Here is a 27126-nt window from a genome sequence, read left to right as displayed (position 1 = left end):
AGTTCCACATGTTGAACAACCACCTAGGAAAACACTGCATGGTCATTGTCCCAGATCAGAGGCAGAGTTGCTACTGTAGTTAGATCTTTTGGTATAAATTCCATTTCCATTTGTGCCCTTTATTCCTTCTAATCAATATCACTATGGCTGGAGTCTCCCATGATAATTACTCGGCCTGCACTCATTGTGCTAATATTCCCATGTATGTCATCCACATTTTTCTTCTGGACACCCAGGTCTACAGTAGCAACCAACAATATATTCCGTTCTATTGGCCTCTGTCTCATGACAGATAGCATCAAGTGAACCATTTATCAGATCTACAATCTTCATCAACTTCTACTTTTGCTGATCGAAGTTCTGCAGTTATATCTCCAGTGTCCTTGGTTTTGCACTTTCAAACTCTCAGTGAAAACACTTTCTCCAAACACCTAACTCCAAATCCGTTTAAGTGCCACAAGTCCTTACACTTATCATATTCACTCCACACATCTATAAACTACACACCATTCCTCCTGCACAATCTTCTCACTGACAATCGTGGCCCTTCACAATTCTGCCCTTTCATATCAAGACAGTAGACTCACAATCTTCACTACTACTTTTTTTTTTTTTCATTTTTGCTTCTAACAACTTTCTTATCTTCTCTCATTACATATTTCTAATCTTTCAAATCATTTGTTCCTGCCAAAACAATTCTTGTTCACTTCTTTCTTCTGTAAACTTACACTTTACTAACATCCTTTATCTTCACACCTGGGAAACATCTTTTCTTGTTAAGTATACCTCTTATCTTAAATTCCTATGCAATATTATCTATCTTTTTCCCACTTTTATTCTCCATTCTTCTGTACCACACTAATAATGCATTTATCATCCACTTCTTTCTTAGTAGAACCTTCTGTGGGCCCACAGATATAAATAATTCTCAATGATGAATTCTTCATTTTGATGTTTGACCACACCACTGCACTTGATATTGTCTAACATTCAAAAAGATTATGTTTGTGTTTGTTGAATACTACAGTACAACTTCCTTTCCTGATGATTATTGACTAACATACTTGTTATTGAAAAGAATCATACTGGTTTTTGTTTTCTTTATTTCTATAACACCACTTATTTCGATGTGGGTCTCTAATTACTCTTCCATTTTTGCTTCTTTTTCATCAATGCTTCTTATACAATGGTAAGTTGAAGCTTGTTCTGGTAGATGACTCTCCAGTGTTTATCTTGAAAGAGGCCTTGTTTAACTAGGCAACATTTCAGCTTATATGCAATTCTTCTTGTACCACAGTCTTTTTTTGTTTAAGTCAATATAAAATACAATTCAGTCAGCTAAATTTCAAATTGCCAGTCCATCCTTGTTCATATAAGGTAGATACTTTCTAATATGGTGTATCATGGAAAAGGGAGAGCAAGCCAGATGATGCCAACAGTTCACTGCATTCTTAGAAAGGGTACATGGAGGTCTTCTTCCAGTTATCTAGCTTTGACTGTGAAGCAGTCCCTTAAGACTTCATATTTCCATATTAAATTTATCAGTAATGAGGTTTAAAATTGTGTACAGAATTTTGCAATTCATTTTTGTTATTTGCTACGATATCTGATCATCAACATGTAACAGTGCGAAGTGGTAATAATTCTTTCACTTCATAATGGGATATTTCCATGTCTTGTCAAGTCTCAACTGTCTTACAATGGTATTTATGTATAGATTAAAGAAGATTGAAGACTGATAATATGATCTGGTTTGGAGGCTAACCATCCAAATGTTTCTAAAAGTTAACTTTCTGTTCACACCTTCTGACCTTCTTTCCTGTAGTCTTATCAATTTCTTTCATTATATAAAATTTCCTGATATATACTTTAAGGGGTGTACAGAACACAATGATAGTATTAAGTATTACATGATTAAGTATATATTATTACAAATGTCCTGTCAAGAATTTTTATACAAGTGAGTATTATTTGTGAGAACTCCACTAGATCTTATACTTGTTTTGTAGGGCACTACTGATTGCATCATTCTCTAGATGCAGTCAGTACTTGTCAAATTTTTTTGCCATTTTACCATGAAACACCTGTTTTGCTAACCCTTCCTCTCACATTTTGTTTAAGTGATATTACTTGAGATTAGCTCTGCTCACACAATCCAGGATATTAATAGTGGTAAGTTCCTTCCTAATATCTTCATTTTTAATATGATTACACCAATGATGACATCTGTCCATTTCCTTAATTTTCGTCAGATCTCATATCTACTGTCTAGTCTCTGAACAACTTATTTCTAACCCAGATTTGAGATCCATAAGTCAATGTTGGTTCTAACACTGTCTTGTATACAGTTAATTTAATGTTCTGATTTATTTCTCTCTTATTTCATATATATTTATTCAACTGACACCCCCACCATACCAGTTTTGCTTATTCTATTATCTATTTCCATATTCATTAAAAACTATGCTTAAATAGCTGTAATATTTTACTTGTTAAGTTTTCCATTAGAATCCAGTTGAAGTTTTCAATGTTTATGCCTATTTAGTTATGGCCTTTTTTTTTTTTTTTAATCGATCCATATAAATGATGAATAACAGTGGAGATAATGTGCACCATTCTCTCACATTTGATTTCACATCAAATCATCTTCCTTCAATTCTAATACTAAACTACTTACATATAGACTAAGTACTGTTTTGTATAATATTTAATTTATTTCATGTTACTGTTGAATTCTGAACTGGTTTTCCAGATCTACAAAACTTTATATTCCCACATTTTCTCAATTATTTTTCTTAAAGTGAAACCCTGATCTTGACAACAAATCTTATTGCCTGTTCTATTAATAATTAGAATTATTAATAGAATTTTTAATAATTATAAGTAATCTACCATTTATCCAACCACAGTGGGAATGCAATTTGCCATTCTGATAATCCAGTTCAGATAAGTATAATTACACTGTGCTCTACCATAAGATGGTTGCCATACGTGGACTGGTCATTTGAAAGCAAGATAAAAGCTAATCCAGAATGCTGTACTTATATAATTAATAACATAAGTGCAGCATTTTGAACAGCTTTTCTCTTGGCACCTTGTCATGTGCTTTTTTCACATCTGCAAGGATCAACTTTGTCTTAAAGTGAAAATTTGATTTTGAAACCTCCACATGGCCTGACTCAGCTTGTTCTTGGTTTACAATAAAAGCCATCTAAGAATGGTAAATTCTCAGAACTTCCATTTTTTACTTAGGGAATTGAATTTTTGAATGAAGAATGTTGGTTTGCTATAAGAAAATGGTATTCATTGTCAAAAGGAATTTTGAAAATGAAGTAACTAACAAGATATCCACTAGATGGTTTAGATCAGCATTTCTCACGGAACACATCATAAATCCTGAAATTTTAACGGAACACCTTGGTTACAGTCGAGTATAATTGGTCTCATATTCAGCGTAAAGCTAAGCGCACACTACAGGCTTGCTGGCTGCAGCACATCGCATTGACCTTGCTTGTGACTGCACATCTCCTAGAATAGATATCTCCGTTCCTTCTCTTGCGCTCAGAGGTGTCGACAACCATGGGTAGCTGAGTCAAGGCCAGTGCATGCTGGCCTTAATAGCACAATCCACATGCAAAGCGAGGAGCGCCTGATTTTCGAACATGTTTAAACTTGTCGCAGCATTTAAAATCATTCCAAGCTCATATCATGATAATTTTCCACGGAACACTTATTCACTTTCTGCAAATTTGGGAAACCCTGGTTTAGATGATAATCAGGATGGGATTGTGGACTCTCCACTGTTATGCCTTCAATGTGTTTATAGATTTCTCCAGCTGAAGTAACATGACTATATATTAAATTCAAATATCCTCATCACTACACAAGAATCATCAGCTAAAAGGGTGCTGAATTTGTATATAGTTTTCGGTATTGAGACCAAATATTAATATAACACACATACATACATCTTCAAGGCCCACCGTTCCTAATTGGGTTGTGGGAGCAACAGCTGCAAGAGGAACTTCCAATGGTCATGATCCTCCGCCATCAAGCTCAGATGTTCTGGTGGGATTCCCAAACGTGTCCACCCAAGTTTTTGGATATAATCTATCCAGCGAGTCCTTGGCCTTCCACCTTCTGACTTGGTAAAGAGGGCCTGCTGAGGGAGCCACTCTTGTGGCATTCTGACCAGGTGCCCATACCAACGTAACTGTGATCTCTCAACACGGAGAAGCAGTGGTCTAGTATTGAGGGTTTCTCGAATTGCAGAGCTTCTGACTCTGTTGAGGCTTGTCAGCCCTGCAACCCTTCGAAAAAACCTCATTTCAGCCGCTTGGATTTGTATCCACATTTTTTCGGCCATTACCCAACTCTCATGACCATAGGTTAGGATGGGGACATAGACTGTATTGAAGACAGCCAGCTTTGCTTTCTGGCTTAACTCCTACTTCAATACTACTGAATGGCCAACTTCCCACAATATTGCGCTTGCTGAGCCAATCTGAGTATCTAGCTCTACATTCCACTTTCCATCACTTGTGAATATGGACCTAAGGTATTTAAATTTCTCCACCTGCCTCATTGAGACCCCACTTATAAGTAGAGTGCACTAGGATGATTATCTTGAGACCACAAATGTTTCAGTGATCTTCATTCTGGCTTCTGCACAAACAGCTACAAACCTATCCAGGGTCTGCTGAAGGTCATCTGTGGAAGTGCTAAGCAGAACTAGGTCAACTGCAAAAAAGCAGACATCCAATGCTACATCTTTCAATTCTGACACACTCACTGCCTCGGCTGTGCCTATCAATCCAGTCCATAAATATTATGAAAAGGAGGGGTGACAGAACACACCCTTGACGGAGGCCAACGGAGACTGTGAAAGGCTCAGACTTTGTGCTGTTTACCCTGGCACAAAACTCCGGGCATTCATACAGGGACTTGATGGCAGCTAATAGTTGACCATCCACTCCACAGTCCTAAACTACTTGCCAAAGCTTATCCCAAGAAACCCGGTCATATGCCTTCTCCAAGTCCACAAAACATGTGTAGACATTCTTTGCATATTCCCAAGATTTCTCAAAGACTTGCCTTAAAGTGAATATTTGGTCAGTTGTGCTTCTACCAGGATGAAAGCCACATTGTTCTTCCTGGTTGACTCGACTATGCTCCTGCACCTTCTTTCCAAGCACCTAGCATAAACTTTCCCAGGCAGGCTGAGCAGAGAGAGATGCCACGATAGTTACTGCAATCCTTCTTGAAGACTGGTATTATTATACCTGTCTGCCATTGCTTTGGTGCTTGCCCAGATATCCAAGCAGTCTGACACACTCGAGTCAGCCAGAGAACACCGTCTTGATTTAAGGCTTTTAGCATTTCGGGCCGAATTTCATCATTGCCAGCAGCCTTGCCCGATTTTAGCTATTTTATTGCTAAATGGACCTCCTCTGCTGTGAGACTAGTCATCGCCCCAATTTGCACCTCTTGGATGTCCACAACTAGTGGGCCACCTGGATTAAGAAAGCTCTCAAACTATTCCCTCCATCTGTGGAGGATATCCTTCTCGGTTGTTAAAAGTGCACCATCAGAGGCCTTAATTGCCCTTGCTGTGTACGATTTCCTCCCTCGAAGGCAGCGGATGGTCTGCCAGAATGCTTTGTTTGCATTTGCATAGGATGAGTCTAATCTTTCTCCAAAGGATTCCTAAGCCTTCTACTTTACTGTCTTTACTGGCCAGCAGCAACTTTTCGCACCTCAATTGACATGTATAACATGTCAATCAACAAATAAGCATGTATGACATGCTTATCTGTTGCCAGAGTACTTGATGCCAGTAGTGGCTGTGTGGAATGCTAAACCTGATTTGTGCTCCCTTCTTTTTTTGAAGTCTTTTACATTCTCAGACATGTGGACCTATCCTGACTTTCCAGTCTGGCCTACATAACAAATGCCACAAGAGCAATGAATCTCATAGATGCCTGGTTTTTCATGGGGCGATGTGGTGGTTTTGGTGGATGTAGGAATCTTGATATTTTTTGTAAAAGTAGAAAAACTACCTACAGAACTGCTTAACCACAGGAACCCACGTTTACATCTCGGGTGCTGAATTGTTGTGAAACACCTTCTTGTGGTGCACCCAGGTGATGTCTTTGGCAGCTAAACTTTCACGAGCATTGGGAGCGGAACCTGTCATTTTTTTTTTTTTAATTCCCAGTTAATATGTGCAAAATAAAAGGAAAGTGTAACAGGAAGAAACGAAGTAGACCTTTTCGAAAGGTTCCAAAACTGACCAAAAAATAAGGGAAACTGAATTCACCCTACGGATCCTAAAATTAATATAGAGGGTGCTTCCCGAGCCAAAAATGAACTGCTTGGAAAAATCTGTAGGACAAATAACATCAATGTAATCTCTGTCCAGGAACACTGGCTATAGGTCACTGGGCTACATCCTGTCATTAATATATGGTTTTGCCATCTATGTGTGAGAGAACATGAAAAACTGCAAAATACTATCTTTTTCTAATCATAACATCAAGATCATCGCAGCAAAGGTGGCACAATCACAGTGCCAGTTTACAAACTTGGTCTATCCCAGCTCTTCTTGCTCACCAACATCCAGCAGTCTACATAAGAGATTTTAACAATTAACATTACTCCTGGGGCTATTGTAGAAATGATATCAACGGTACTAGACTGATGGAATATTCCGAAAGCCCTGGGCTGTCACTGGTTTTTGATGCAAAAGTCTCTGGAACTTTAAAATCAGGTAGATGGAAGAGAGATTCAAACCCTAGCCCCTGTTTTGTCACTTGCAACACCAAGGATAATCCTTTACCCACTGATAGGGAAGTACTTGAAAACTTTCCACGATCTCAACATAGACCTGTTATAGTCACTACAGGAACACAAATGCCAATCATACAATCTGTGGAACAAGATGGAATTTTTGCAAAGTTAACTGGAAACAATACTCTAAACAAATTGAATCTAACATCTGTTGGATCCAACCTGAAGTCGAAAATTACAAAAACTTTGTAGGAGTACTGATAGGTGCTGCAAAGCAATGTATACCAAGAGGTTTCCGGAAACAGTACACCTCATGTTGGTCTCCCGAAACTGAGAAACTATTCAAAAAATACAAAAAAGATCCAGACCTTGAAATTGGAAAAAGAATTTTAGAAATGCTTAATGAAAAATGATGGCATTGTTTGCCAAAAATGCCAACCACCGGATCCAACGGCAACACACCTCAATCCATATATAAACATGAATGTTTGTATAAAGAAAATGTTGAAGCCTTATGGCACAGACCCATCTTAACTGTAACGACTGTCTCACTATCCCAAAAGTGTTATCCTCAACTGTATAAAATAAATTTATCAGTTTTAATTTAATTTAATTACAGCCTAATAATTCCAATGTGAGCATGCACATTAATTTTTTTTTTTAATGTAATTCCTACTGTTATTTATAATTGTACTGATGATGTCTTATGATACTTAAGATGAAATATTTACATATTATTAAAAAGTTAATTACTGTGGAATATGTGTGAATTTATAGTTATGAATACTTACAGGTTTCTCTATATAAGTATTTATCTGACTACAAGTAGGATCAGAAATGAGGGACCTATAAGTAGAATAGTCTCGAAGTAATAAAGATATCATATTGTCTTATTTTCAACAGCCTTTCCTTTGTCAGATTTATTAATAATTAAATTGCTATTCTTCAAGGACTTCAGCACTTAAAAAAAAAAAAAAAAATCAGGACAAGGAGGCTTATCACTGAAAAGAATTTTTGCACATTTGAATTGAATCTTGGTTTAAGCAATAGGAATTGATGGATTGTCTATGCTGCTGTGGAAAAAAAAAAAAGAAAAAAGTGTGAAACAGTGACGTCATATCCTTCAGATAAAACAATAAGTAATAAGTCATCCTTTGTTAGCAGGCAGAGGATATATTTAAGAGAAGTTTATCTGATTCATAGACAACATTTTGAGTACTTGTTCTAACATGCCTTATGATTGAAACAAAGTTTCACCTATAGCTAAAAGGGAAATTTTTAATTTCTCTTTTAGGTATGACATTCTTTCTTCTATAATTGATAACTGTCTATTGTATAACATAACCATTTTCTATATGATCTGTTTTTTCTCATTTATTGCCCAAGATGGTATAGTCACTTAAGAAATGAGATAAAACATTAGCAGAAATATTTGAAGCAAAAATGGCAGAAAACAGACCTAAAGGACACATTATATTTGACCAAATCAGAGACATGACATAGACATATAACCGATCAATTTTTTAGTGTGTGTGCGTGCACGCACGTACGGGGGGGGGGGGTATTAACTAAAAACTAATTATTAAAGTTTCATTGTGTTTCACTGTTAATATCTGGTACCTCTTGAGGATATACACCAGAAATGATGGTAGTGTTACTGGTTAATCAGCCTATAATGCAACAGATGAACTGTTAACAACTGCAAACATTAAAAAACTGTCGATACTGTTTAATAACAAAGTATTATTTCTTTCGTAAAGGTTTCCATCTGGAAAAGAATGCTACACAAGATATGCAGCATAAAGAAAAAGATTAAAAAACAACTGCTTTAACTTCTACGAGAAAGTGTGTAAAAGAATAGAACGAAAGAAGAAAAGGTAAAAGAGGTGACAAGTGATTCGAGAATAACAGTGTATGGAGATTCCATTGTTGGAGAACTGGTTAATGAGAGAGTCCATAAGGTCTGCTATCCATGAGGAATAATCAGCAAGATAATTCATGCTTTGGACACGAGGAGGAAACGAGCAAGAGAATTAGTGGTGGTTGTGGGGACAAAGTATTTAAGTGGACATAAGGAGAATGTAAGGGCAAATACCAGGAGGTTACTGAGAGTGCAAGTTAACAGTATAGTGGGAAAGGTTGTCAGTGTGTTGTCAAGGCATGACAATGATGAGTTGAGATGGTGAGCCAGAATCAAAAATGGTATACTAGCAGAGCTGTGTGATGGCATGTATTTGAGGGAAGAATGGAATTATACAGACGTGATGAAATTCATCTGAATGGATCTGTAGTGAACTGGAAAAGCTATTGCTAGATGGAAGTGCAGTGTGTGATGCAAGTGTGTGAGATCAGAAGAGATAAAGTGAAAGATCAGGAGAGTGGTATTAAAGATACAGAAGTGTTTGGCAATGGAAACAAGCAGTATCCGAGTGGACAGGGAGATGTGGCATAGGGAGAGTGGATGTTGGAAGTAGCAGTGAATGCATGTATAGGGATGATCAGCACAGAAATAGAATAGATCGGGATATGAGTGGGGAAGTTGAGACTGAGCAGGCATATGTGGTAAGTAGTGATGTAGTGAGGAAATCAGAACCAACAAGTGGCTTGGTTATAGACATAAAAGTGAAATGGTGCGTTTGTTTATAAATGCCAGAAGTATAAGAAATAATGGAGATGAAATGATTTCACTGATTGAGTTTAATACCTCAAAATTGTTGGAATAAGTGAAACATGGTTGAATGAAGATAGATGATATCCTAACATGAATAGAAATGGAAGGGCACAGTGTTTTTTTGTGCGGATAGAGAGGAAAAAGAGGGAGGAAGAGTGCTGGTAATGACAGCAGGAAGACATATTTAGTTGGATGTTGCTATAGACCAGGGAATGTGGAGGGTGTAGATAAAGAAATGTATAAACAACTTGGGTTACTGAACAAAAGAAGGGTGTTTTTTATGAGCGATTTTAATTATGGTAGTATAGATTGTAATGAAGAGATAAGATTTGGGAATAAGGAAAATGAATTTCTTGAGAGACAACCATCTCATGCAGCATGTAAAGGAAGACATACAAGGATCAAGAGTTGTAGATCTGATAATTTCATCAGAAGATGTAATTGGGAGTGGGTTTCACACTTTCCTCCAGCTGGTGAGAGTGATTATTAAGTGATCACCTGGGTTGTGGCTAGCCATGTGCAGAGTTCTGTGAGGAAAGGATATGTCGAAGTATAAGGCTGGTGATTATGACAAGCTTAGGAGACAGCTTGGAGATAAAGCATTAAATGAGGAGTTGAGTGGTAAGGAAATAACTGCTGTTTGGGAAATGACAAAGAAATACATAACAGCATTAATGTGTGAATGTATTCCGAAGGCCAAAAGGCTGAATAAGGCAGGTGTAAAATGGATGAATGAAGGGATTAAGCATGAAATCTGGGAAAAAGAAAGAATGTTGGAGGCAGTACAATAGGAATAATGTAATCAGTTACATGAAGAGTATAAAGAACAAGTCAGGAGAGTGACTCAGTAAGGATAACAAAAGTGCAATATGAGCAGAAATTAGCAAATCAGGTGAAGAAAACCTTCGAGTTTTTTTAGATACGTGGCAAGTAGAAGGAAGAATGATTATGGTAAGATGATGTTAATGGGTGAAAGTGGTAGAATGGTAACTGCTGCAAAAGACATTGTTGAGGTATTCAGTGATAAATTTATAAGTGTGTTTCACATCCTGAGCAGCACGGAATCATGAGGAACTAAAGTGTAGAGTATGGCTTAATTGTGAGTGAGCAGGAGGTATATGAGGAAATAAATAAACTTTATGTCAGTAAGGCATATATCACATATCACCACGACTCTTAAGGGAATGTTCTAGGGCAAGGGTTCTCAAACTTTTTAAATTTTGTACCACTTAAATAAGAATCAAAAAATACATGTACCACCATAAAATACTGTTTCAAAATAAATATTAAATATGAAAACACTTATGACACGTTAATGAAACTTCGCATCAAAAAATTCACATAAAACTGCAATAAATTTATTTGTTCGTTTTATTCGTTACAATATTAAAATACATTTTTCTGAACATTTAAATATTTTGTGTAAAAATTGTACCACCAAAAATAATGCAACATACCACAGTTTGAGAAACGATGTTCTAGGGAATTGTCAGTAGCACTGAAAGCCTCTTCAATAAGTCTTACAACAGCACAAGTTCCAAGGGAGTGAGAAAGGAGGTAAAATTGTTCCACTACATAAAGGTGGTGATAAGGCTCTGGCTGCATTACAGGCCATTCTGTGTATGTGTGTATCTGGAGTTGTGAAGGTACTAGAAATTGGTGAGAACTAGGATACAGAAATAGGTTGATAATGGCAGCATTCTCTGTGGTTGTCAATATAGGTTTGTTAAAGGGAGATCATGTTTTATTAACTTATATACATATACAGTGGTATACTTAGATTTTGCAAACGTTTCGACAGACTACCATGTGACAAGCTGTTAAATAAACTAAAAGAAATGGGAGTGGATAATAGACAAGCAGTCAGTATCAGAAAGTTATATACGGGGGGAGCATCATCCTGAAGGAGGATGGTCACTAGTGGTGTGCAGTCATGTTTTGGGACCACTGTTGTTTAATTTGTATATTGATGATATTGGGATTGGTTTAACTGGAGATATGAAGATGTTTGCAGATGATGCAAAATTGGGGATAGATGTTATGGCCTTACAGGAAGACTTGAATAGAATGTATGAATGGGCAGGTAACGTAAGTGAAAGTGTCAGCTCAGCGTTGCAAAGCGCAAGATTTTGAAATTCGGTAAGCAATGATAGGATGTATAGTATACACTTGGTGGGGAAACTTTAAAGGAGGTAGAGGAGATGAGAGATCTGGGAGTAGCAGACAAGGTCCTAAAATTCAGGCACCACACTGCACAAGTTGTGAAGACATCACATTGGATAATGACAATGATGTGGAGGACCCTGACATGCAGAAATAAAGAGGTTATGATGCCATTGTATAAGGCCTTGATCAGGCCTCATATCAATTATTGTGCACAGATTTCGTCACTGGGTTTTCATGGTGATGAAAACCCAGTGATGAAATCTGTGCAAAGGGTCCAGAGAAGATTCACAAAGGTGGTCAGCAGTCTTTGGAATGTGGAGTATGAAGACAGAATGAAAGAATGATGTAAATGGCAAAGCCTTGTGAATAGAATATGATTGGGACATAGAAGTTAGTCAGTGTTATCAGGTTGACATGGAAGAGATTTTTCATAGAATGGGACAAGAGACCATCCCTGGAAACTGTATATGTTCACTCACCAACCATTCACCTGAGAATGGTTGGTGAGTGGAATTAGCTTTGTGTGTGTGTGTGTGATAGTGTATAGCTCTCATTGCATGGTTAACCTAGTGGCTTTGAGCTTCGCAACCATATGCCTGGGGAAGGAGTGTCCTAGGTTTGATTCCTGTCGACGGCACAAGGAGCTTAAGGATCTTCCTCAGCCATAGCTAAGTTACTCAGTCTTAGGCATGGACAGCAGGATTTATGCCATCAGTTTATCTAAGGTTTTTCATCCCACAAACAGGCAAACTGGTCCTGTGAACACACACACGGATTACAGTCAAGAACACTGACCCAGCTAGGCCTGATTTGTCAGCTATGCCGGTTCAGAGCGTAGATAAAATTGTGAGGGGGTGGGGGACTGAGATGGTGCTGTACATCTCCATAAAGGGGTCTAATGGCTATTGTATCATCATACGATAATTATTAATTAAATGGATCTCTGATTCAATGGAGATCAATGTTAATAATAATAATAACTTGTATTTTCTAAATTGCATAGTAAAAGTGTAATGCACACTGCAATATATATATGAACTATTTAAAATGTTAAAGCGGTTATAAGGTTCATTTATAAGCAACTACTTACTTGTGATAGAGCAACAACAGAGTTATCATCATTAACAGTTTCTTCAACCAGTAATCTGTTAGGCTTCTGCTTTGTTTTAAGAATAGCTGTAGCCAATTCATCAGGACTGTTGGAGATAGGAAAACAAGCAATGCGAGTTAAACATTCCAGATAAATGCAAATTCAGATACAAGTCTAAAAAGTAATGAGAGTACTCACACTCAGTAAAGTAACCGATGTCACAATGATATCTATATAACATACCATACAATATGCATGTGGATATCTTGCTGGGTTATACTTCCTTTTGCCTCTGTACCAGAGTCAAATTAATGTCCTGTACAGTGGATGTCCCACTTATGGCTGGGGCATAAATTCGGGGTGTGCTGGGTTTGCGGTGGGGAATAGCAATATCACTGATATATTTTTTGCATTTATTCCTGTTACAAACTCCCCTAATTGTTTCCTGGCTTTTGCATGATTCCTAAAATTAAAGATGATATACTAATACTTCAGGAAGAGGACACTTTTTTTTGGCATTTAAAAATTGCATCACATTTGCGTTAACAGCTCGGGTGTGTGATTACATATATGAACACCTGTGAGCCCACTGAAAAGATACACAGATGCCGTAGCAGGTCAAATTCTTAGCGTGCCAGTGGTTTTAAACCACCCAGAAGGTGAGACAGGGTGTCCACTGAGACAATAGCACCCAGAAATCAGTAGCTGTGATTGGTTAGTGTTAACCAATCCAATTGAACATTGTGTTAACCAATCCAATTGAACATTGTCATAAATTGCTGTTTTTCTTTTCTGAGTTTCACCTGTTTTGCACGCATGAAGTGTGAAGTGACGTGTTTAGGACACCGATATAGATAAGTTTTTAATATATACTATTGTATAAATAATTTATAACTTTTTTTTGCCTATATTTACAATGGGAAACAGCATTGATGATTTACTGAATGTCCCGTTTTTCGCCAAACCTTTTCAGATTGTACGATTATAGTAGAGGAGTTAAGCCTCGTCCTCCTCTTCCAAATTTACTATTATATTAACCTTTGAGTAATTCAAATATACCATTCTCCTTCATTATTGTTTTCTAATATCTTAAAAGAAACACATTATCCTCACTCTACATAGAATTGGTTACAATTAATCGATAAATTAAAGTATTATCTTACTATTAATTGCATTGAACCAATTAAGATGAGCACTGATGTGCTATGCACCTTTAAAACTTTCATACCTCAATAAAAATGTAATCATACAGTCAAGCTGACATATTTTATATTGATCCCATACATGAGAGGTCAAAAGATGTATAAACACATCAGTGCTGTGTGTGGAGTGCAGATGAAGACCGAAGTTTATTAATGTTTTTTTTTTGAAAAGCAACAGGTTGTAGTTGTTTGGGAATACTTCATGAGAAAGGCTGTTCCAGAAGACAGAAATCTGTGGAGTAAAGGAGGACGAGAAGAAGCAAGTTAGCTGTGTTTGGAGTTGGGCTGCTGTTAGTGTTGTATTAACAGGTGCCATTGAAAGTGGAGGAATGATGGTTGCCAATTCACTTGAGCAGTGACCATGGACATACCTGTAAAATAGGCACAGCTGAAACACTGCATTTGTGAGATAAATATGTAATGTAAATAGTAATGGAAAGTTGTGAATTGTTTTGAAGTAAAAAACAAACGTTTCAACAAGTACACAGAACCATCTAGGAGTGATTGTGAATAATTTTAAAAAAATCTGATTTTATTCAATACAAATCAAAATATACTGGGAAACTTTCATATGCTCATTTATCACAAGCCATAGGGAACCTCTTACACACAGCTGGCTGATGCTTAATTCCTCTAACAACGTAAAGCACTTTTTTTTTCCAGTATCGCATTTCAAATGTAAGAGTTCCTATAATATAAGGGATGCTTAAGGGTCAAAGCTGTATAACTGAGAGGAAACCTCCACATAGCCTTTAAAGGAATGCGGAGAACTGACCAGGGCATCTGACGTAATGTCCAATCCTCACCTTCTCGTGGTGCATCCTGTTGGGTATCTACTTTGATACTGAACGAACGAGGATGGGCTGGCAATTTGGGATTTAGCTGACCAAATTGTATTCTTATTGGTTAAACCGAAATAAAAAATGATGGTACAACATGACAAAATTTCATGCCGGCTGGGGCGTCGCCCAGTTAAACAAGGCCCCCGTTGTTTTCGCCAGGGAACCAGGGCGAACAGCGAAAACTCAGCTACTGGAACAAATCTGAAAACAAACCCCAACTCAACATCACCAGAGTTAAAGATCGGTACTATCAACGTAAGAAGCCTGAATGGCAAAGAAATGGAGCTAGCTGAGAAATTAGATAAGTACCAGATCGACATAATAGGGGTGACTGAAACAAAAAAGACCAAAACTGGTGAGATCTTTCTAAGCAATAAATACAAAATGTTATATTCAGGCAATGACAATCAAGGAAAAGAAGGAGTAGCCATAGTACTCAACACAAAATACGAGGTTAATCTTCTTGAATGGCAGTCAGTCTCAAGTAGAGTAATGTGGGCAAATATGAGAATGGGGAACTGGACAATGAGACTTATTTGTGCCTATGGTCCCACAAAAGTTTCTACTAAGGTAGAAGTGGAGGAATTTTTTGACACTCTAGAAAAAGCAACTGACACAATGAAAAAGGAAAAGTTGGTCCTTGTTGGGGATCTAAATAGCAGAGTAGGAAATGATTGTGAGACATACAAAAATATTTTGGGAAAATTTGGAGAAAAGAGCAAAGCTAATAATAATGGCATATATCTGTTGGATTTCTGCTCAGGACATGAACTGGTTATTACTAACACCATATTCCAACATAAAAACGTGCACAAATTCACATGGAGAGAAGAAGCTAGGAATAAGAAAAGTCTCATTGACTATGTTATTGTTGATAGTGATGTCTTCTCCCTGGTGCAAGACAACAGAGTGTACAGAGGATTTGAAATTGGAAGTGATCACTATTTAGTCTTGAGCAAGATAAAATTGATTTTCATATTGAAAAGAATAATATGTAAGAAAGTTTTAAAGCGAATAAAAGTTGAGCAGCTCTCAGATGTGAACTGTAGACTAAAATACAGAAAGATTATTGAAAAGAAAATGAAAGAGTTTGAGAACAGGAATCAAACCTTGGAGATTCAGTGGCAAACTCTGAAGAAAACATTGATTGATTCTGCCAGAGAGGCATGTGGTGAAGTTGTGTGCAAGGATAAAAAAATCAGAACTCCCTGGTGGACACAGGAAGTTAAGGAAAAGAAGAAAGCATATCAAAAGTTCCTGGCAAATAAGTCAGCTTTTACTCTTACAGAATACAGAGACAAATGTAAGAAAGCTAAACAGTGTGTAAAACTAGCTAAACAAAAGTCATGGGAGGACTTTGGCAAGAATATAGAAAATAAATATCAAGAAGGTGGCAAAATATTCTGGAGGTTGTTGAAGAAGCTTAGGAATGGAGGAAAGAGTGCTGTAAAAGGAGTTAGAGATGATAAAGATGACATGAAAACAGGAGAAAAAGATATCCTTGAAGTATGGGGGTAATTACTTTGAAATACTGCTAAATGAAACAAGCAGTGATGACAGCACAGTGATAAAAAACACTGACCAGGCATGCAGGCATGAATACATATCCATACTTGAAGTAGAAAAAGCCATCAAAGGCTTGAAATGTGGAAAGGCAGCAGGAGTAGATGATATTCGATCAGAAATGCTGAAGTATGGTGGTATAAAAGTCTTACAGTGGCTGCACTACATAGTTCAGAAAGCGTGGACAGAGGGACGAATTCCCGATGATTGGAGTAGAGCTCTCATAGTACCCATATATAAAAAGTGAAATAAAACTGCATGGGAGAATTACAGAGGTATTTCCCTACTGAGTGTTCCTGGCAAGACCTATGCAAGTATACTTGAGAAATGGTTGAGAAGAATTGTTGAAAGCTTGGTGAAGAACAAGCTGGATTCAGGCCAAACAGAGGCTGTCAGGATCAGATCTTCACTTTACGACAAATAGTCGAGAAAGCATGGGAATATAACAAAGATCTGTATTTAAGTTTTGTCGATTTGGAAAAGGCATATGACAAGGTGCCAAGAGAGAAGCTATTCAATACGCTGCAGTTATATGGTGTCAATGGGGCATTATATCAAGCAATACTTAGTCTTTATTTGAGTTGTAAGTCAGCAGTTAGAATTGAAGTACAGGAAGATGGTTTAATGTTAAATCTGGTGTGAGACAAGGATGTACATTATCCCCTCTGTTATTCATTAACTATATGGATCACATTATGAAGGAAAGTGGTATTAAATCTGATATCAAAATTGGAGATGTTAATGTCAGCTCTTTGTTTTATGCAGACGATGTTATACTTCTAAATAAATCTGCTACAAGTCTGCAAGATTCTCTGACTAAATTGAATAGCTGTTGTAATAGATATGGTATGAAGGTCAGCAATAAAAAGACAAAGACAATGAAAATAGGCAGAATCATTGAAAATGTAAACTGTGTTGTGAATGGAGAACCTGTGGAACAAGTAAAACATTTCAGCTATTTAGGCACGATTTTTACTGAAGATGGTAAATTAAACATAGAAATAGACAACAGAATCAGCAAAGCTGGTATGGTGGGAAGTCAATTGAATAAATTCACATGGAATAAGAGAGAAATTAGTCAGAACACTATATTAGCTGTATACAAGACAGTGTTCAAACCAGTTTTAACTTATGGATCTGAGAGCTGGGTCAGAAGTAAAACACTTGACCAAAGACTAGAGACCGCAGATATGAGAGTCCTGAGAAAGATTAGAGGCGTGAACAGATGGCATCAATGGCAATATCATATTAAAAATGAGGATATTAGGAAAGAACTTGACATTGTCAGCATCCAGGAATGTGTTAGCAGAACTAATCTCAGGTGGTATGGTCACTTAAATAGAATGGGAGAGGAAAGATTAGCAAAACAAGTGTTCTCTGCCAGGTTGGCAGGAAAACGACCCAGAGGAAGACCAAGATATAGGTGGATTGATACGGTACAAAGTGCCTTAGACGATAGAAATATAAGATCTGATAATGTTGGAGTGTTGACAAGTAACAGACTGATTTGGAGGAAAATTGTAGATAGGAAGTTAGAAATGATGTAATTTTTTCATGTAGTACTGTCATATCCTGTACACCCCTTTAGGGTATATAGCAGGAATTTGATGATGATGATGAGTTCCTATAATCTTACATCTTTCAATAACTTTATTAAAACATTTGCAATGGCAGAGACTGATCTTGAAATTTCTCCCACTGATGGCTGCTGTTCTGTTCAATGATTTCTGGTCTATAACCATTTTCTGTAATGTTGGAGATGCCTCTCGACCATCTCTACTTAAGCTTTACATAATCGAAAATTAGATTTTGTAACGATTACAAAAATTAAGTGGATATTAAATCCAGCATTATTTCATAGCCGAAGAAACTATAAAAGTTTCGTGTGAAATTTGACAAGAGTTTACAAGAACACACTCGCCTGCATTTACAAGTTGCTCTAGACGGACCTAATAGGGAGCACGACCACTAGAATCCATATATTCGCCTCCTATTGGTACATTTTGTTAAGGTTTCACTGGCCTAACGGCTGTCAGGCCAGTGAAACCTTAACAAAATGTACAGAAACTAAAATAAAGAGCCAAAAGGCTTCAGTTCGGCAGATTCGTAATTTTTGCATTGCAGAACTGAAGCCTTTTGGCTTTTTATTTTAGTAAATACTTTATGCAACAGTCGAGAGGTCGCTTACGAAAAATACACCTCTCCAACATTTCAAGTTCCATAGTTTTACAAGAGTTTTTAAGGTTTCTGCCTGGTCTCTGAGGATGAACCAATAAGTTCGAAACAGCTGTCAGGCCAGTGAAACCTTAACAAAATGGACCAATAGGAGGCGAATATATGGATTCTAGCGGTCATGCTCCCTATTAGGCCCGGCTAGGACAACTTGTAAATGCTAGCGAGTGTATTCTTGTAAGCTCTCTGGTCAAATTTCACACGAAACTTTTATAGTTTCTTCGGCTATGAAATAATGCTGGATTTAATATCCACTTAATTTTTGTAATCGTTACAAAATCTAATTTTCGATTATGTAAAGCTTAAGTAGAGATGGTCCAGGGTGTCCTTCGGACTCCATCCTTTCTCCCTAAGATCCTCTGTCACCTTATCCCTCCACCTGAGCTTGGGCCTGCCTCTTTTCCTCCAACTCCATATACTCCACTCGTTTGCCAACATACTCCTCACCCTTCCTCTCCACATGTCCAAACCACCTCAGCCTACTTTCTTGTATCTTCTTGCCAATTGGTCCCACCTTAACCATCCCTCTGATGTAGTCATTCCTTATCCTGTCCTTCTTTGTCACACCACTCATCCATCCCAACATCTGCATCTCCGCTACCTCTATCTTCCTCTCCTTGCCTTGGTTATAGGCCACATCTCTGCACCATGGTGCATCGCCAGCCTCACCACCATCTTATACTGCTTTCCTTTCCTCTTACAACTCACTCTCTTGTTGCACAGGTTCCCGCTCATCTTCCTCCAATTCATCCAACCGCATTTTATTCGGTGCTGTATTTCCTCATCCGAGTCACCATTCCTCTCGACAACCGACCCAAGGTACTTGAATTTCTTCAAGTACCTTGTGGCAAAGTGTAAGGTTATGCATTTTGAAGTGAAAAAATTACTGGTTGTATACAACACTGATGGAGCTGTACTCTAGGAAATTGATGAAGCCAGAGATTTGGATGTGTTAGTTAGTGGATAGGGAGGTAAAGTTTAGAGGGCACATCAAACCTCCAGTAGCAGATGTTATAGAATTACAAAAGGCACCCTAAAAAGTAATGCTCATGTTTGAATCAAACCAAAATTAAATTATGATCAACTTAGGAGAATACTGTCATTGGTCTCATGGCATCAGTTACTGAATGGGAAAAATGTCAGCAATGCATGGGAATATAATAAATTTAGTTTAATCCTTTATCCCAGTGAAAGCAAACAAAGTTTGCACCTGAAAATATCTTCAGGACTGAATATGGTATTGTACTATCTTACCTGGGTAAGTAGTACAACACCAGGCAACTCGTAGCAAAGGTGGAGCAAGCTATCAACACTCCTATCCCAGTATCTCCCATAATGCAAAACACATCTCCTTGCGGATATGTATAATGTTATACATATCCGCAACGATATGTATAACATTATCAACTTATGATAAGTTATAATAACTTATCAACTCATGATAAGTGACAACATTCAATTGGATTGCTTGACACAATAACCAATCACAGCCACTAGGTGAGCTCAAAATGTTAGCTCACCCAGTCTTGCCTTCTCAGAGGTTTAAAAATACTAAAAAGCTAAGAATTTGACCTGCTGTGCCTTCTTTATATCTTTTCAAAGAGTTCAAAAAGGTGTACGCATTTTGAAAGCATACCCGAGCTATTAACACTAACATGACGTAATGTTTAAGCATCGAAAAGAGCCCTCTTCATGAAGCATTGTTGCTTTTTTTATCCTCATGAAGAGGACAATGAAGCATCAGTATATCGTGTTCAATTTTAGGAAGCACACAAAGTCTGCAAACAATTGGGGGAGTGTTTAATGGGAATAAATGCAAAAATACAATATCATTGATACTGATATTTTGTGGATGAGCACTGCACACTAGGAATATTCGCCCCTGGTTGACAGAGATATCAAAAAGTGATACGGTAGGTATGAATCTGCCAGATTTAAAGTGACCAGGTGTACCTAAGGGTTCAGTCCTTGGGCTATTATTGTTCAATCTATACATTAATGACATCGTGCAGGGTTTAATATCAGATTAGGAATTGTTTGCCGATGATGCAAATATAGGCAGGGCAATCAGGGATGCTACTGATATTCAGCACTTACAAAAATGATTTGAATAGGCTGAAAATTTGAGAAAACAAAAATGGCTATCAGTGTAATGTTAGTAAGTGTAAAGTTATGCACTCTGATGTGATGAGATTTCCAGCACCATATTATATTTGCAAGGTTTTGCTACAAGAAGCTGGGGAGGGAAGGGATCTTGGCATGGTGGTGGATAAGAATTCGAATTCAAAGGTCACATAGCAAAAGTTGCAAATACAACTCAGAAGATAATTGTGATGTTGAAGTGAACGTGATATTAAGGTTAAGAAGTCATTTTGCCTCTTTGTAAGACCACACCTGGATTATTTCGCAGAGATTTGGTCTCTGGATTCCAAGGGGATAAAGAAACTGTGAGAAGGTTGCAAAGATTATATCCAGATTATGGGATTTAGATTATGAGGAACAATTGCGAGTAAGTGGATTACAGACCAGTGTCTGTAATCCACATAACGTAATAGGAGAAAGAGGGGTGATATGATAGAGATATATAAACTTTTGAATGGGTGTTATATAGTCTGATGAAATTTTTCATTATATGGAATGTGGGGAGAAAATACTAGGGCATCTGTGTTAGTTTCTTTACAGTTAAGACACATTGAAGTTTCACTGCTCTTACAGAGCCATGAGTGAATGGAATAGTTTGCCTTTAATGGTAGTGAGTGCATCTAGTGTGAATGAATTTAAGGGAAGGTTTGATGGCTGTTTTGGGTGATTTATAGCCTCCCTCGATGAGTCCTAGCTCCCTGGAGGTCTCTGGTAATAATAATAACAACCATGACCGTGTTACGTATATACTGTGACTATGGATACATTTCTCCGAAAAGTAATCCTGAAAGCATTTTGGTACAATGCAATGGTCATGACTTCAGGAACCAACCATAAATGATTCTCCCCCATTGCCCATATATATATATATATATAGAAAGTTTTTTACCTTGGGTATAACATATGTTAAAGATACCAAGCTATTTTAAAATAAGGGTAAATATTAAAAATAGTGATCAGCTCTTATTCAGACTTTACCATGAGTTGCCTCGACTTGTATTACTTTACGGGCCACTTAGACTTGCATTACGTGCAGGCACAAACTTTGTCTGCTTACTTGGGAAATGGAGTAAAAAACCAGGTTTAAAATAGCTTGGTATCTTTAACATATATTATACCCAAGGTAAAAAACTTTCTACATCTATCTCTCATCCTGAGATTTTTATTTAATAAGGTCAAAGAACCTTTTGGTAAAATACTTATACGCTCTGTATTACTTAACCTTGGTATTTCTAAGCCTGGCTCCCACTGATGAGACCTCAATAAAGGTCTGGGTAGTGGCCTCTTGCCTTTAATGCATAACATCATACATCTCCTCAAGGAGATGGGCTTTGCATTAAGGGTAAATATTAAGAATAGTGATCAGAGCTTATTCCAACTTTACCACGAGTTACCCCGACTTGTGCTGCTTTACGGGTCACTTAGACTTGCATTATGTGCAGGAGCAAACTTGACTTATTTGTCTGTTTGCTTACTTGGGAAATGGAGTAAAAAAACAGGTTTAAAAAAGCTTGGTATCTTTAGCATATATATATATATATATATATATATATATATATATATGTTAAAGCAAGTTGCAGCAAGTCAAGACTGCAGACTGGATGTGGTGCAATTCCAAGTAAACTTGGAAATTTTAAGGAGTTAGGCAAGTAGCATGATGCCTAGCAGATAAGGAGATAAAAATCTCTTTTAAGAGGAAAAACAAGCAAAAAAAAAAAAAAAAAAAAAAAATATATATATATATATATATATATATATATATATATATACACACACACACACACACACACATACATTCCAGACAAATCATGGAGACTATGATCATGTTAGAAATAATTAATTGCTCAATGCTTCGACCTTTACATTAAAGTCATCATCTGGAACACGCACACAATGATTTGATCAACAGTTATTCTACTTGCCCAACCTCTATTAAAAAAAAAAATTAAAAATAAAGAAAGAAAGAAATAAAGTAAGTACATTAAAGTTATATTCTGTTTATAACACCAGAGAACAATTTTATATAGAGTTTTATATCGCAAAGGTGGCGTCTTAATTTAAGATGAGAGTTGTTAGAGTTAAGATTCTGGATTACATACAGTCCTATTGAGTTCTTTTCTCCTTTCGGTAAGCAGTACCGGCACCTTTTCCCCTTAAGTTTTTAAAAATTTGCGATTTATTGACAGCAAAATGTATTATAAATATTCCAGTAGATGGTACTGTGTTCACGAATTGAATTTTCAGTTTTAATTACTCATAAGTTGGTATCCTGCTTTCCTGTTTCATAGATTGGTACCCAACCAGAAACTGGAAGTTGTGTTCACTTCCAATTGCTTCCAATATCAGTTTGAGTTCTATATTCACTCTGCAACAGACAGGTGTTCATGTGAGTTTTGAATTAATCGAAGTTAAATCAGTGCAATCATTGTTCAACATGAGTAAAATAAGTGGTTACTTTATACCAATGAGTAAAAAAAGGAAGGCTGAAGAAGCAGAAATTGTTGAATCTACTTGTGATCCTGTAAAACAGAAACTACCACCGAAAATCCACTTGGCGAAGAGTATCACGAAATCAAGACCGAAGATCCACGTGGTCAAAAGCAGATTCTGATAATGATTGGCCCGAACGTTGGACACTTTTGCAGAAAAATGACTGGCTGTATGTCAAGAATAAAATGTTGGGCTGTAAAGTGTGTAGTGATGTCGGAAGTCTTGCCGTTGATAAACACATGGGAACGAAAATTTCAGGGGAGTGGGCAAATGGTAAAATGAAGTGCCAGTACATTTATAGTACTGTATTAATCGATACCATAAGTTTATGTCGCTGTTTACAAGATGAATCACATGTCTATCAGTACCTACATCAATATTGTCTTATATGATACAAAACATGTAGATGTTAAACGTGTTACTAACACTAGACATCAAAATTGAAAAGATGTGAAAAAGAAATTCATATTCATTTACAGGTATAAAGATTCATGCATTGATAATGAAGCAGCAGCAATATGATTGCTTTATGGTACTGTTGAAATAATTACTTATAATTTTCTTATATACGTTTTCTTAATTATAATTACTCCAAAATGTGTGCAATTGATATAATTGCTTCGTATAGGATTGGCTACATGAAGCAATTGAATGAATGAATCGTTACAAAAATTTTATTTTCTGCTAATTAATAAGTTAATTTTATACAGTTATGATTTAATACTGCCTCTTTATATTTGTTTACATTTCTCTCAGCTGCAAATGGCCATGTATGGTCTGGAGTGTTTGTGGGTGTAAGTTTTGATAAATTTTTACTTTTTATAACAGATTATATATTTTATGGCAGTAAATGATAAAATAGACTAGTATCTACATATATTTTATGCATTCATAACATACCTAACTTTTTCTTAATTTTTGTTTTGATATTTCTAAACTACGAGTTTGCCTGCAAGTTTCTTCAAATTGTCCCAAATTTCCAAAAAAACTTTTCCAATATATTCATAAAAAAATTGTGTTTGAGTGGATCTCTGCACTGTTCAAACCAGTGTTCTTCAAGGGTCAATGCCAGACTGCAGAAAGGAAAGGTTGAAAGAGTTGTTTTGGCTGGAACCTATGACCTGAGAAGTACTGTATAAGGAGGATATGAAAGGTCTTGAAAGAAGTGAAAAAAAGAGTGATAAGGTGAAGTTTGTAAGTCTGCTGCAATGATATAATAGAGTGAAATGAGAAGGAGAGTGGTAGTAGCTAATGAATTAATATGAAGGTTGTGTAGAAGGCATGAAGTAGAGGTTGTGGCCTATGGCGTGAGGTATGGAAAGATTTGTACAATGCTGGAGTGCACTGAAATGAATTCTGAGTTGAGTGTCTGGAGAGCTTTGTTTATTAAGGATAGTGTGGAAGTACAAAGTCAGGAAAACTAAAGAAATTAGGGCAGATGCAGACGAGCGTGTGTGTGTGAAGCAAATAAATGTGAGAATGACCAAAAAGTGCAGAATCCAGTCTCTCGGACAACAATATAACATGGGATAGTCAACTTAGGAAGTAAAGATGGCTGGGGGAATAAAGGGATGTTACAGTTTCTATATACTATCTGATAATACTATATAATCGAGTCTCTCAGACAACAACATCACATGGGATAGTTAATTTAGGATAAAGATGGTTGGGATATAAAGGGATGCTACAGTTTCTCTACTATCTAATAATGCTATATAATCTAGTCTCTCAGACAATATCAAATGGGGTAGTCAATTTAGGATGTAAAGGTGGTTGGGAGCATCCAGGGATGCTACAATTCTAATATGCTAATACTAGAAGAATTATCAATAAGAGAGAAGAGTGCAACCATTGGTTAGTGCAAGGTTTCCCAAACTGTTCTGTGGAAGGTGAATAAGTGTTCCGCGAGAAGTTCTGGAATTAGTCATTTTAGTTTTCTAAGCATTTTTCATAAATAAATTTTATAGTGGAAATATTCTGAGTAGAATAATATTTGTGAATATGTTGAAAAGAGCAGACCCAGAATGCCTAATAACATCTGTGCAGAAAATGTTAGTGACCAAGCCATGTATTTTTAAACATGGAAGTATTCATGAATTATTATTAATTTTCACACATCAAAACCTTTCAACATTTGGGAAAGGGAATACCGCTGTTTATGACTGATCGTAAAAATTGCCTGCAAGCCGATAGGTGGCGTATTCTCTGTTCTCAAAACTAAACGAAATAACATCTGTGTTGCAAATGTTAGTGACCAATCAGCAAGGAAGTATAAAGAAAATTTTTTTCACTGAAATTGAAGATCAAGGTAGTCTGTATCCGGTTCTTTGAGCTAGTAATATTGAATACTTTCTTCACAAGTTCTTATTGTAGGGTGAAAGTGCTTGTTTCGAAACCATAGTGCCATGATTTTTTAAAAGTAATAGACCCGCAGATTTAAATTTTAACATGAATAAGAGACAAGGGACTTTGTTTAATTTTCGTGTTAAGAAATCTCTTATTGAAGGTGTTTGTGATGCAACAGATAGTGATTCATTCACCTCCAGCCTATAAAGCGATCTCCAGGATGTACAAAAGGAGGGGAAAACTACCAGCACAGGAGAAAAAGTCTGCATTCACTCATAAGTACTTATAATATTATAAATTTTTGGTGATCAGAATGGAATATGTCAATGAAAATCTGCACAAATTAATTTAATGATGTGTATGTTTAACTGATGTTTAAAAAAAAAAATCAAAAAATCAGCTAACGCCTTTTTATTCCCATATACGGGAGTAGGCGAGGCCATTTAGCCCTATCTAACTTTTGGAGACTGATTGGGCAGTTCAATCTCCACTGGTACCCAATCAGAGACAGATGGCCCAAGGCTATCACTAATTAAGCGGTACGCAGTGAAGAGAGACGGCTCAAATGTGCCGCCATCTCGTGGTCCCTAACCCTAACACAATATATTTAATGTCTGAAATAATGTGGGTTCTACGGTCGATTTTCTTGAGTTTACAGGACGAAAAACCTGCTTGCCCGTGCCAGAGATCGACTAACTCGGGAACCGTTCGAAAAAAGGCTTAGAAAAAATTCCTCTAGTTGCCGACTAAACTCGAAACCAAGCCTTCCTTCGTGCGGCCAAGTGCGGTGGTGTGCAAACGCCACATCCACTGAGCTACACAGGCTCATTTATGTTTAATTAATTAATGTATTAATAATTAATTGATGTTTAATTAATTATTAATACATTACAAAATAACCAAGGTGTTCCGTTGTAAGAAAAGTTTGGGAAACACTGGGTTAGTGCAACCTGCCCAAAAGTTATAGGCATTAGTGAGACTTGGTTAACAGCAGATGATGTAGTTACAGGGATAGAGTGTGATAAATTTAGTATTTTCAGGAAGGATATAGTAGACAGGACAGGGATGGGGTACTGCTGATGAGAGCAGATGAATTGCAGTCAACAAGAGTAGATGGCAATTCTTTTGAGTCAATCTGGAATGAGATTGAGGCCAATAGGACAAAATATAAAACTGGTTGCTGCTATGGAAGTATTTGTACATAAACGATATAGAAAATAATTGGTATGGAGATATTCAGTTGTTTGCGGATGATGCAAAGTTGAGTAGAGTAACTATTAAGATGATGTCGAGAGCTTGCAGCATGATTTGAAGAGGTCAATGGAAGACATACATCAACAGATTAGTATAATGAGTACAAGTCGAGTAATTATTATGGGAAGACTTCAACTTCAGAGACAGACCGGAAGGAGAAAAGATCACATGGCAGGAAGGAAATGGAATTTACATTTACTGAGAGATAATTACTTGAAGCAGAATGTGACAGAGGGGACTCAGGGTATCAGTGTTGGATCTTGTTAAAAGATCTGGCCTTAACTAAGGTGGTTACATTGCCTCCGATTGGGGAAAGTGTGGTCTTGACTTGGGAGGTAG

The 27126-nt window shown here is 36.9% G+C and overlaps 1 protein-coding gene across 1 annotated transcript in view; it reads right to left on the bottom strand.

Moving 5' to 3' along the window:
• The window catches only part of TER94 (Transitional endoplasmic reticulum ATPase TER94), a 258536-nt gene that overhangs the window by 214820 nt on the left and 16590 nt on the right, over positions 1–27126 (bottom strand). The window contains exon 2 of the mRNA XM_090414459.1: positions 12717–12822. Within this exon, the coding sequence (XP_090270585.1) occupies positions 12717–12822 (106 nt within the window). The remainder of the gene's footprint in view (positions 1–12716; positions 12823–27126) is intronic.

Source organism: Typopeltis vanoorti, chromosome 25 (genome assembly GCF_054136105.1).
Source record: "Typopeltis vanoorti isolate ZY-2024b chromosome 25, IOZ_Tvanoo_1.0, whole genome shotgun sequence".
NCBI classification, from domain to species: domain Eukaryota; kingdom Metazoa; phylum Arthropoda; class Arachnida; order Uropygi; family Thelyphonidae; genus Typopeltis; species Typopeltis vanoorti.
Note: the sequence above shows the minus strand (reverse complement) of the source record. Positions and strands in the feature narration are given on the sequence as shown.